This window comes from Gordionus sp. m RMFG-2023, chromosome 2 (assembly GCF_954871325.1).
Source record: "Gordionus sp. m RMFG-2023 chromosome 2, tfGorSpeb1-WG-v2, whole genome shotgun sequence".
In the NCBI taxonomy this organism is placed as follows: Eukaryota; Metazoa; Nematomorpha; class Gordioida; order Chordodea; family Parachordodidae; genus Gordionus; species Gordionus sp. m RMFG-2023.
The window spans coordinates 41,697,230-41,711,021 of NC_088776.1; the positions used below are offsets into that span (position 1 = coordinate 41,697,230).

At 26.9% G+C, this 13,792-nt stretch overlaps 1 protein-coding gene across 1 annotated transcript; it reads left to right on the forward strand.

The window, feature by feature from the left end:
* The first annotated feature begins 601 nt into the window (after positions 1-601).
* LOC135924342 (purine nucleoside phosphorylase 1-like) lies at positions 602-5,952 on the forward strand. Its single transcript, XM_065459400.1, has 7 exons — positions 602-821; positions 2,318-2,421; positions 2,809-2,975; positions 3,810-4,000; positions 4,129-4,262; positions 5,482-5,644; positions 5,714-5,952. Exons 1-7 carry the CDS (start codon positions 602-604, stop codon positions 5,950-5,952), a joined length of 1,218 nt encoding a protein of 405 aa, XP_065315472.1.
* Positions 5,953-13,792: the final 7,840 nt, after the last annotated feature.

Genomic DNA, 13,792 nt, shown 5'->3' on the forward strand with positions numbered 1-13,792 from the left:
TATTTATTTTTTTATATGTATATAAATATATATACAAATATTAATTATATTGTATTATATAAATAATTAGCTAAATAAAGTTATAAATATTTTTATATATAAATTAAATTTTTAAATTGTTTTGTATTGATCATTGTTGATATATTTATATTTCTAGAGAATTAAAAATTTCACATTAAATTATTTGAATTACTATTTATTCAGTAAGTGATATAGTCTTTATACAATACATCAAAATATATTATTATACATCTCATAATGAGGTTGAGGTTAAATTTATGGAAAATTCGATCATATTTCATTCATAATCATTGTGAAATTAATCATACCAATACCGAAAACAAACATCTCATAATTAACAATTTTATTTTAAATATTTTTATTCATAACTGACATACTTTATAAGTTATTATAAGTTTGTTATATATATTTTGGGTAGTCAAATCACAGCAATTTAAGTAAATAGTTTTGTTATAAACTTTATAAATTAAAAAATCGAAATTTATTAATCATATTTTATTAAAATGATTATTATTTAAAAATATGAATCTAATAAACTAATCTTTCCTTACTTCAATTAAGCCGTTAAATCCCCTATATTATGGATGCGGAACACGATTTGGAAAAGGAAAAGGTTTTGATCCTTTCAAAAGCTACAAATACAGCCAATATAATTAGGCAGAAAATGGAAACTAAAGGCTTCAAATATCAACTTAGATATGGGATAATTTGCGGTTCTGGGTTGCATCACCTCTCCGACATAATTCAGAATAGTATAGCAATACCTTATTCCGACATTCCAGATTTGCCTCTGAGTCAAGGTTAGCTGTTCATTTAATAATTATTATGAAAAATAAAGGAATTTGAAACAATTGCTATAGAGGAGAAAACTCAGCATGTATAAAATATATTTATTTGTTTTAGGCTGAATTTTTTTTTTATCACGGCTAAGAATTAGCGAAGGACTTTTTTATTTTATCTTTTCTATTCCTTTTTTTTCGGAAGTGTAAACTGAAACTGTTCATATTTAGTCTAATCAAATTATACTATATTATATTTACTATATATAAAGGTAAGATAGATACTGATTAATTTATTGAATACGCACTAAGCCTATTTTGAACGAATACGAATCGAATAGTAAATTATTCTATTAGTGTAGTGTTGTTAAACGGTTCGATTTGAGCTGATCTTTAAAAACGGCTAACTCAATATTTTACCTCTAAAAATATTATGCAAGCCTTATAATTTTACTCATAGATGGAAAAAAGATTTGTACATCTATTAGCGAAATCTTGAGGCTTGAGCAATATTTTTTTGGCTAAAATATTGAATTCATTTTTAAAAATGGGATAGAGCCTTTTAACAACACTAGATTAGTAAGAATAATAAAGTACACTATTTGTAATCTATTCGAATAATTCCTTTTTTAAAAATATTATGAAATATTTACAGATTTCTAATATATCTTATCGCATATTATCTAAGTAACAGAGAAATTATTATAATAGTCTGAATATAGATAACATGCGATCAAGTTATTAGTGAAATTAAAATGCAAATTAATTTTATTTATAATGCCAAACCAATTTTTTAGGTAGAAAGTTTTTCTTATTGATTCTTCTTTGTTTGTAAGACATGAGATCCATGACAGCAAATAAGTTTCAACTAAGAAAAGCATTTCACAAGCAGTTATGTATACTTTGTTATTCACATCACTCATTATATTTATAGGTTATCAAAAGAAATAAAATGACTTTATTATAAAAACATATTTATTATTCCGAATAATTTAAATATTCGATCAAATTATTCAAATATTCGACTAAATTATCAAAATAATTCGATTCGACTACAAATAATTATTCATTATTATTTGTTTTATTTGAATCACAAATTATTCGAAACGATCAAATATTCGATTCGTTTTTGAATAGGCCAAACACGCACTTAGGTGTAGCCATGATTTTACTAGGGGGGAGGGAGGGGGTGACACAATTAGGTGTGATGTTTCCCCATTTTATTGGAGGTCATTAGGTTTATTTTTTTTCGAAATATTTTGAATTATAGTCGTTATTTTAAAAAATTGTTAACTTTTACTTATTTTTCATTAGAATTATTGTTTATAGTGATATATTGTAGATTTTTTTTGGGAGGGAGATGTGTACGGGGAAAAAACTTTTATTAGCTTATAACGAGAACAGGCAAATTTCAGAGGGGAAATTTCTTCTTTCCCCCTTACCCCCCCCCCTTCCGCCCCGCTACGCCTATGAATACGCATATACTAAAATATATTTAACTAAATTATAATTTATAGTGGAAGGGCATTGCAATTTCATAACTATAGGTGATATCGAAAATCAAAAGGTTATATGTTTTCAAGGACGCTACCATTTTTATGAAGGTCATCCTCTGTGGAAGGTTAGTACGTTGTAAATTAGTGCGATAAAATAGTATATCTAAAACTGTTTAGAATTTATATCGAAATTATCTAAATTAAATACAATTTATTATATAAACAGGATTTAATGATTTATATCTCAATTTTAAATTACTTGATAGGGTGAGTGGACAAGAGAGAAAAAATTTTTTTCCTCCATTTGGGTGGGTATCAATTTTTCTTGCCAAAAATGGTAGATGAAATATAAAATATTTTAGAAATTCCCTCTCTTTGCCTCCAAAACAAGATTTTTTCTTTCGCTCATTATTATCCATTTCACTTGTAAATTGAGTAGTACTAAATTTAACAATTGCAATGTACATTATAACATTTGATATATTCGGTATGTTACATATATTTACACGCAGGTGATAATGCCAGTCCGAATAATGAAATTATTAGGGGTCGAAACAATTTTTATAACAAATTTATCAGGAGGAGTCAATCCATCTTTCAAATCAGGGGATATCATGGTAATCAAGGATCACATTAATACTACCGGAAACAATCCATTGATAGGAATAAATGATCCCAAGTAGAATTATATTTTTGTAACCCTGCATTCATAGATAGTGCGAATTTGTGGCGCGAATTCGTACTAACTGTAAATGAAGGGTAATAAAGGAATGTTTAAATTTAAAAAAAATTGTATCAAATTAGGGATTGGAAGAGAGGTCTTCCATGATTTTACTTTATCTACAATATTTACAACAATCTGTTTTTTGTAGTATATCGATTGATAGGAATAGATGGATACGAAATAGCATTCTCCTCTCATTCGATATGATCAATCAATCTTTAAACCGCTTTTGTTATGTAGTTTATTTTGTGTAGAAGAGCTTTTATTTAACAAAATGATTTAAATTCAAATTTTTGTAGAATGCTTGTTTTATTGTATGTGTCGTATTCGGATAAGGAAAGGAATGCTTGGGCATTCGTGATCTCTCGATTTTAAATAATTTGCTATGAAGGTGATCGATTTTTGAAATCGTACTTTACCAAAAACATCAGGATGTATAGAGTACTTACCCTATAAATTTTCAAAATATTTTTTCCATAAATCTTTGTGAATTTTTTAATTTATATTTTAAAAAACCAATAAAAATTAATATAAATTGAGGGCACTCCTAAATTTCATGGCAGTATTATTTGAAATCCACAGTATAAATACTCTATACATGTGAAATGCATTTTCGGCCAAATGAAAACTTTTTAAATTTAAAAATTACCCTGAGTAAATGATTTAGAAATCATGATTCTGAATCACAATGGATTCTATATCCCGTTATGACATATATAATATTGTATCTATAAAATAAAAATATAATATAATATTGAAATTATTAAATAAATTATGACAATATTCAAGCTGGGGTACGCGGTTTCCTGATTTAAATAATGCCTATGACAAAGATCTAAGACATTTGTGTGGTTCGATCTTTGAGAAACTAAATCTTAAATCTTGTCACCAGGAGGGAGTATACTATATGCTGACAGGGCCAAGTTATGAGACTAAAGCAGAGAGCAAAATGATTTACCGTGTAGGAGGAGACGCTGTAGGTTATACAGTTTATTACCTGTATATATGGCTCAATTATTAGGGTTAACATAAATATTTTAGAAAATCATGCTTTAAGGTGTATATATTTAGATACTTCAAAACCTTTAATTTTTTTAAATAAATATAGGAATGAGTACAATTCCAGAAGTCATCGCAGCTAGGCATTGCGGAATTAAAGTATGCGCTATGAGTTTAATTGCCACTACTATCGATTTCGAAAATTATGAAGATTTTGAAAAAGATAACATATCCCATGAATTTGTATTACATGTTGCCAATACACGGGGAAAAGATATGGCAAATATTATAAAAAACGTCATTTTGTCGATACAATAAGCTCATTATGATATTATAAAAAACTTTCTGTCGATATCATAAGTTTATTGTCGCGGAATTATATTTAAAACAATTTAATTTGATCATTAATACTATATCTTTTCAGCAGAAAATCATCTTTTTCCGTGTTTTTTTAAAAAAGAAGAATGTTATATTGATGCAAAATTAAATAAATTATCCCGACATAGCGGATCTAGAAGCTAAAAATATATATACAAAAATAATTAATTAATTAGTTGTAAACGAACGCATTCATTTTGAAAGCGTTCATGAATGAAGTTTTTTTTTTGAAAAAATATGATGAAGGGCGTTCCTTTTATTTTTGACAAACTTTGAACTTGAACGCGTTCCTTTTTTATGACGAACGCGTTTGAATTTAACGTTCGTTTAATTTTAAAAACACCCTTTAGTTTTATATTTGAAAAATTTAATATCAATTCGAATTTTTTAAGAAAAAAGTCTTATATTTTACAATCAACGTTTTTCCTTTTCATATAAACTTAGAGCGTTATTGAAAAAATACATTGAAAACCCTAGAAATGATAATGCAAGAACTGTTAATTTTGAGATATCTTTTTTTGATGAGGAAGTAAAGGATGGATTGGAGGAGGATAACTTATCCCAATTTTTTAAAGCAAAGGACAAGAGAATAAATGTTTTTAATAAATTCCTCATGTTAAAAGTTGTTTATTAAGTATAATTCCGCAAACCCCTCATCTGCCCCTGTAGAGCGCGTTTTTAGTATAGCTAATGCCTTATTAACTGTCAAGTGTTCCTGTCTATCATATGAAAATTTTGAAATACAATTGTTATTAAAAATTAATAAGAAAAATTTTTTATAAATAAAAATATCTTTTTATTGGTAATAGGAAAAAAAACCCCTGGAATAAAACCCCATGGAAAAAAAACCCCCGGAACCATGGAAAAAAATTCAAAAAAAAATAAAATCGTTATTTTTTAAAATTTTTTTCTTGTCAATTTTTCTTAAATTTTTTTCTCAATTTATTATTTTCTTGCCATTTTTGCTTTAAGTATTGTTAATCTTTATTTTTCTAATCTTTTCTCAATTTTTTACTTCTCAATTTTCACTTAATTTTTTTAGTTTAACCTAGCAATAATTAATATTGATAAATAATTTTATAAGCGAATGCCACAATCATTAACAGCTACTAAACTCCAAAATACTTACGAAAAAATTTTCGAAGTAATAATGTCTAAATGTCAAGAACGGGATTTATTTCCTGATCCATTATATATATACTTGGATTTCGAAAAGTCTGCTATGAGCGTGGTTAAAACTGTCATTGGTATATCACATCATAATCAGAGGATGCTTTTACCATTTGTGTCAAAGTACCCATAGAAAAATTCAAAAGTTAGGTCTGGAAAGCCAATACAGAACCGAACCGATGAAACCTTAAGCTTCTTTTGTGACATGATGGACGGCTTAGCATTTGTTCCTTTATGTGATATGGGCAATGCAATGGTAAGGATATTCTTGAATATTTCGATAAAATTTACATCAATGGAGTATCAAGGGAGGTCACAAGAAGCAATTCTCAATCCCAAACAGGTCGAATTGGGCCTCGATTCCCTCCAGAAACTTGGAACGTGAATCAGAGCACTCTATCCAACGAATTATTCATAAATAATCAATGCGAAGGTTCGAATCATCGTTTTTCTAATCTGGTTGGGAATAAACACCCATCAATCTGGATATTGATTAATAAAATGCGAGGTGGCTGCCGATGAAACCAAACTTGAACGATGGCGTGTAGGTAGTTGGACACCGAAAACAAAATCAATCGCAGTGCTTAAACAAGAAAAAATGCTGATGTTCAAATTGGTACTGGGAAAAAAATTATCCCAGTAAAATAACCCATGTATTACTTATTTACGTAAATTTTTTTGCTATATTAATAAATACAATATCCATCCTTAATTACTATATTAAGTAGACTAAATTTGACAAAATTTGCAATAAGATCTGATTATTTTATTTATAAATCATTATTATGTATATAATTTATTATTAAATTATATTTTTATAGTAAATTTTTCTAAAATACTAATTTGTCTATACCTTATTAAATCCAAATAAAAATATACCGAGATATTATTAGATCTTAAGTAAATTCGAAAAAAAATTTCGGGGTTTTTTTCCGGGGGTTTTTTTCTAAGATTCCTTTTTATTCGCTATATTATATTATATTGTATTTATAATTATATTATCAAAAAATATATTATTTTTTTAACATAGCTAATATATTGTGTTAAAAATATATGACATTTATTTATATTAAATCAAATTTTAAAAAATTTATCATAAAATTTTGAACGAGGTGAATGCGTTTTCATTTTTTTTGAAAGTAAACATGAACGCGTTCGATTTTTTTTAGAAATGTTTACAGCACTATTTTTAACATAAAGTACTTTAATATTAATAAAAAGACAAAACAACAGGCTTGCTAATCGATCCTTTTAAAAGGATCGAATCCCAATCACGATCTTTTCAAAAAAGCATCGAAATCCAAGATCAATTTTATTAAAAAAAAAATAAGGATCACGATCGATCATTTTCTTATTTTATAAATTTCCGAAGAAAATTTATGCTCTATGCAAAATTAACTATTATTAATATAAATTAAATATAGATTTATTGTAATTGAATAATATAGCAATAATAATATATTTCAGAGACCTGCAGAGATACCATTTGTTCGGCTCGACTCGGATTTTTTTAAAAAAATATTTTTTCGACCTCGGTTAAAAATATATTCTATTTATTTTTAATTTTTATAATTAAAGGCGATATAAAATATTTCATTTTAAAATATACTGCCCATTTTTTAAATTTTATTTAGGCCCGGCCCGACTATTTAAAAAAAAAATTTTAGGCTCGGCCGGGTTATATTTAAAAAAAATTAAAATATAACCCTGCCTGTGTATCCGGGCCGGACTTAGGGCGAGGCGTGCATGTCTCTAAAGCCTCATCCACTTTTTTCCTTAAGTATATGTTTAGCTTTACTATGCAAGCGTTCCACAGGAGCGCTCGATGGAAAGGTGTCTTATATTCATAAAGTATTTTTTTAGAATTTACATAAGTATATTAAAAATATAAATTGAATCATCAATTAATAAAAAAAATTTATTCAGAAAACGTATTTTGCTAAGATTTTTCCTTAGAAAGAATCAATTTCATCCATAAGATCATTTTAATAATGAGGTTGTTCCTGCAAGTTTTCCAAATCGTTAATGAACCTTTTTTACTATGAGATTTTGAGGCAGATTAATAAAAGGCCAATTATGCTTACATGTTGGGTGAATTACTGCTACTAATATGTTACTGTCTTCATACACTGAAGGAAATCTATATTAAGAAATGTTAATTAACATTATTATCGGAGCTGAGGAATCCGTATATCTATCACTCCAATAAATGTATGCTTATTATCTTCTAGATCTATAATAGACATTATAAAATCTAAAAATAATCTATTTTATTTTTAATTCTATAAATAAAACTCGTATGTTGTATTAAATTAAATTCGTAAATGTTGTCTTGAGATTTATGAGGCGCAATTGCCCTCTAATATTGAAGATTCAACAGAGCTACTCTATATAATCCTCATTTTCATCTAATTGGACAATTCTAAAATGGGGGAATTTATAATATGAGGGGGTTTGTGGGCAAGTCGCATGTACCTGAACGCATAATAATGCTAGGACTATTACTTAAATGTCTGTGGTTGGAAAAAGAACACATCCCACACCCATAAATTGCATATACATTTAATAACATTTTAAGACAAGGGAAGAGCCGATTTTAATTTTAAATTATTCTATATATATGTTAAATGAGTAAATTACGTGTTCGATTTTTGTCAATGAACGAACGCGTTCGATTTTTTTGGAAATATTTACAGCTCTTCTAATTAATTGTTACTTTAGGTTTTAATTATATTGATGAAAGATTGTTTATAAGTTTTTTTAAAAATTCGTTATCACTAATGTATAAATAAAATATTTTGAATAAAAACTATATGAAACATTTAAAAAATAAATAAAAAAGGTGAATTGTAAATGGAGGATGGAATATAAAAAATTTTTTAAAAAAATATTAAAATGACAGATGAAACTTTCTTGAGTACTCCAATTTGGACTCTGGTTTAAGTGATAAAGCTCTGGGATCTTGTAAAGAGCCTAACTTTTAAAAATAAAGGACGAAGAAGACCCAAACTCTTCAAGCAAAAGTGGGCTAGGATGCTGGATATATACGGAATAAAAAAATAATGTGTGGCAGATCAAAATATTTATTGATTTTGTTGTTTTCTTGTTGAAGAACAGGGTCGATATTAAAATTTGGGATAAAAATATTTAGATGGAATAAAAATATTTAGATGGGAAAAAAATCCAAAGTTATGATTTTTCCATCGGGCCTTTTATGATCGATGATGGAAAAGTTGAGGAGTTTAGGGCAATTCGGGAGCTGAGAAACGATGGATTTTAAATTATGTTCACTCTATCATGAAGAATTATGACGGTCAAAGACTTTTAGGCAGGCTAGACCGTGATGGCCTATCGACTACCATATTGCAATTGTTAATATGATAGGCTGAAACCATAATATAGTCTACAGGCAGGCGATGACGATTTTGGAATTATTTTTCTGAGACCAAGCAAACTTATGAGAAAAGAATCAAGTAATTCATGGCCCCTTTTTTAAATTAAGTAGTTGAAGAGCAGCTGCATCCCATAGACCAAATCAAATTATTAGGGAATACGACATAGTTTTTGGGAAGGAAATGAGGAAAACGACATGTTAAGTGGGTGGGGGACTCAGTTCATGTTGATGACGAATAAGATTTATTGGATTACGATATTTTGGACGAAAGCCTGAAAAAGAAATAACCTCAAGACCTTTCAACTTTGGGGAAACGAGGCTAGAGTAAATGTTTTTCTGAAATGGCTAAATTGATATTTTCGAAAAGAATTTGAACTTTAGTTCAAATTTTAGGAGTAAAGGATATTAACAAAGACCGATGATGTCCTAAAAATGAAATTTGGGAGGTATGTTTTTTTAAGAGGTAAAATATTTGTGACCAGAATATTAATAAAATCGATTTTCTTAATAAAAATATAGAGACCAAAAGTAACTGTTGCATAATAACAAAGCCATTAATTTAATATCATCAAATACTTTTTTATAAAATTAAAATAGAAATTTTTATAAGTATTTATTTCAGGCATATAGTTAACTGATTTTAAAAATCGAATAATATTATCTAATATTCAATTGGCTCACACGAATATTAATTTGAATGAATAATACTCGAGTATAATTTCTTAAAAACTTTAAGCCTCAACTTTGATATAATGTTAAGAATTCTGAATTATTACTAGAATGAATACAGTATATAAATTAGAGATCTGCAAAGTCAATAATCGGGTTCGGGCCGGGCCGGGCCTAATATTTTTTAAAATCATCTTCTGGCCGGGCCTAATATTTTTTAAAAAAATTCGGGCCGGGTCGGGTCGGACTTTGGAATTTTTTTTAAATATATCTAAATTTCTCAATTTTATATTACGTGATACGTGATATATAACGCTTTTGCCCTCTAGTGTTGAAAGTTCAACAGAGCTAAGCTAGGTTTTCCTTATTTCCATCTTATTGGAACTAATTTAATTTGGGTATAAAGTAAAAATATGAGGAGCCCTCCACACGTTTGTGGGCAAGCCGCGTACTTGTAGGCGCAACATTTCGAAAAATGTTACTTAAACCTCTATAGGCTTTTTTAAAAGGGAGTAATGGCAAAAAAGAGCCTTTACCCTAGAACTACAGTAAAAATTTAATTACTTTAGGGTGGGCGGAGGAACATTTTTAATTAAAAAAATTTTTTTTACTATATTTGTACTGGTTTTAGTAAGGAAATTCAAAAGTTTTTGATATAAAAATATTTGATTTTATTTATTGAAACTAAACGACATATAACATATGTCCTTTATTTTGAGTAATTATAAAAATTAATCTATATTTAAATAAATTCGGGCCGGGCCGGTAAATTTTTTTTAAAAAAATTTCGGGTCGGGCCGGGTTTGAAAAATTAGGCCCGATGAAGATCACTAATATAAATCATGGTTGGATAGCAATTACATATTTAATTAATTCATTAAATTCCTTATTAAAAAATTAGCTTCTGTAATTAATTCCACTTTAAAAACAGGAATTAGTAATTATAATCAGGGATGTGAACCCGGCAAAATTTTTGCCCGAATTCGGGTTCGGTTTAAGGTAAAATAAAAATAACTGGGTTCGGTTTAGGGAAATATTTTTGAACCCGAGTTTGGTTCAGGGTTCAGCTCGGGTATAAGAATTTTTGAATTGATAAAAAAAAATTCTATATTTAAATCATAAAAGACTAGACATAAATTTGGCATAAAAAACATATTTTTTTTTTTATAGGCAAAATATAGTTAAAAATACCAAGCATAGTCATGTATCAATTTTAAAAATTTAATGACATATTTCCTTAAATTAACAATATCCAATATAATAATTTATACTTTGACTTGTTCACTTCCATTTTCCTCTTAATAATCATTGAGAATAAGCTAAAAATTAAAAATAAATGGCGTAAATGAATTTAATTGTTTAAAATTTATTAACACTCCAATAAGAATCTTTGAGAATCAATTAAATAAGTCTTAAAAATGGTGTATAGCATTAAGTTGTTTAAAATTTATAAACACTTCACTTAATTGGAAATTTGAAAATATTATAAAATCTCAATTAAATTACAAATATTTGTATTTACACAAATATCTGAAATAAATGACTTTAAACAATATGCTGGACCCGATGGAACCCGGATTCAAATAAAATTCACGAGTTCGGTTCGGGGTTTTGAAAATTTTATAAACGGGGTTCAGGTTCGGTTCGGGTTCAAATTTTTTCCCCAAAACCCGAGTTTTCTCCGGGTTTGGGTTCGAATCCCTGATTATAATTAATTATTCCTATAACTTTAATTATAAATTATAATTTCATTTGTATTTACTTTTTTTAAAATTAATTAATTTTTATGAAAAATGCTTAATAAATAATCAAAATCATTCATATTTTTTTTAGAATGTGAATCAAAATTATTTTTTAACTTAGAAGTCATTTTATATATCTGATGTTGTATTTGAGATTTATTATCATAATCTGTTGCTGTAATTAATATGTAGATGTGTCTTCAGCAATTAAATAGTTAATATCAGGGATGAGAATCCGAACCCAAACCCTCAAAATTTTGCTAAATTCAAACCCAAACCCTTTTTTAAAATTTAAAGTTCAGGGTCCAAACTTTTTTTAAAAATAAATTTTATTTTTTTTATTTTAAACTTTCATTTTTTAATTTTAAATTATATGTTAAAAATAAAAAACATGTAATTTACGATTTTCATTTATAAAAGATTTCTTATTTAAAACGAGTTACTATTTAAAACAATTGTTATTTTATTCAAAAAAAATAAATATTAATTTTAAAAAAAAATTTTTGATCATTTTTTCTTGGAATCATTTTTGTTATATTTATAAGTCGGCCATTTTTTGTAAAAATTTTTAAATTTTACTCAGCAAAGCAGATTTTTATAAATCATGATAATATATATTTTAGGATATTGTTGTTTGTGGATTATCAAATTGATAGTTACGAATATATTATGATAATATTTTTATTGCAATACTAATTAGAATAAATTTTTTTTTAAAAATGTATTTTTATTAATTTTAATAAGTCATTATTTTTCTGACCTCCGAACCCAACCCGAACCACTTTCAGAGATTTTTCACTGAACCCAACCTAGAACCCATTTTTTAGGAGGGTTGGCATCCCTGAATAAAGAAATTTAGGGCTATTCAAATATGGCCACTTTGTACATTTATAAAAAATGTTTAGTTTGTTTTTGTGAATAATAATTTAAGAATCATATTTATATAAAACATCCGAAAGCGTAAATTTTTCCAGATTTGAGCAGAAAGAAGTACCAGCAAAAATTACTTTATTGAACTATTCTATTTAATAAATTATTCTATTTAATAAATTAACTTATATAAAAGGAAAAGTAATAAACATACACATTATGACCAGTGAGCGCCTATGGCCGCTTATTTTCAAATGTTTTTAGAGATATAAAATCAAATAATAAATATTTTATCTTATGGTATCAATAGTAAATGATTATATATTTTCAAGTTTTCGTATTTTTGTTTAAAAGTTAATACAACTCTTGATGTTATAATTTTAAGAATTGTATCTGTAATTTAATAAACGTTAAACCCAAAGAACACTATATTTTTATAAATGATAATTTATCAGCTTAGGAAATGTCCAATAGATAAATTAAAAAATAATATTATACCTTTAAAAAATTATACAGTTTGAAAATTGGGCGAAAATGGTTATTCCTGAATATATTTTAAATAGTGGGACTTTGTTCAAAACTGTTAAAACAATCAAAAAAAATTTAAACAATAAACACCATATAATGTTGATTATGGTGTTTATTGTTTAAATTAGTGTTCTTAAACGACTAGTTTTGAGCCGATTTTTAAAAACAGCTAACTCAATATTTTAGCCAGAAAAATATGGCCTAAGCCTCGAGATTTCGCTAATAAAACTCCAAACCTTTGTTCCTTCTACAAACAAAATCTTCAGGGCTTGAGTAATATTATTCTAGATAAAAAATTGAGTTAGCCGTTTTTAAAAATTGGCTCAAAACGAGTCTTTTAACAACATTAGTTTAAATTTAATATATTAAATTTCTTGCACTTTTTTTAGAAGAGGTTCTGAAAATTTAAAAAAAAGTTTATATAAGATTAAATTTCTTGCACTTTTTTTAGAAGAGGTTCTGAAAATTTAAAAAAAAGATTATATAAGACATGGAAGATAATGTATCGGAAACGGAAATAGGTTAAAATTATGGAACGTGAAAGAAACGGTGATCCCAGGAACTATTGGAACGAAAAATTATAAATTTAATTTTTTATAATAATTATATATGATGGCTCACTTATAAATATTATTTTTTTAATTTCTTAATTCCAGTTTGCTTCACTATACAATATTATTATCCATTTAGTATCATGTATAAAAATTGATATAATATTAGTAAAATGGATATATAATTTGCTATTTTTTTAGTAAACGCTATGCGGGACATCTAAAACGGAGCCTATTTTGGTCGGAACGACAACGAAAAAATGCCTTTTCTCCCGGTCCCTGGTTTAGTTTATGATAAAGAAATCTTGATTTTGGAGATTCAAAGGAAGCAAAATAATAAAACAATACCATATGAACATTACTACCAAAATCATAAAATGCATCTTGGTATTTAGTAAAAAATATTGAGGATATTGTAAATAAAATGTTTCAAATTCCTAAAACTGTATACTGGTTCGATTAGTTTTGATA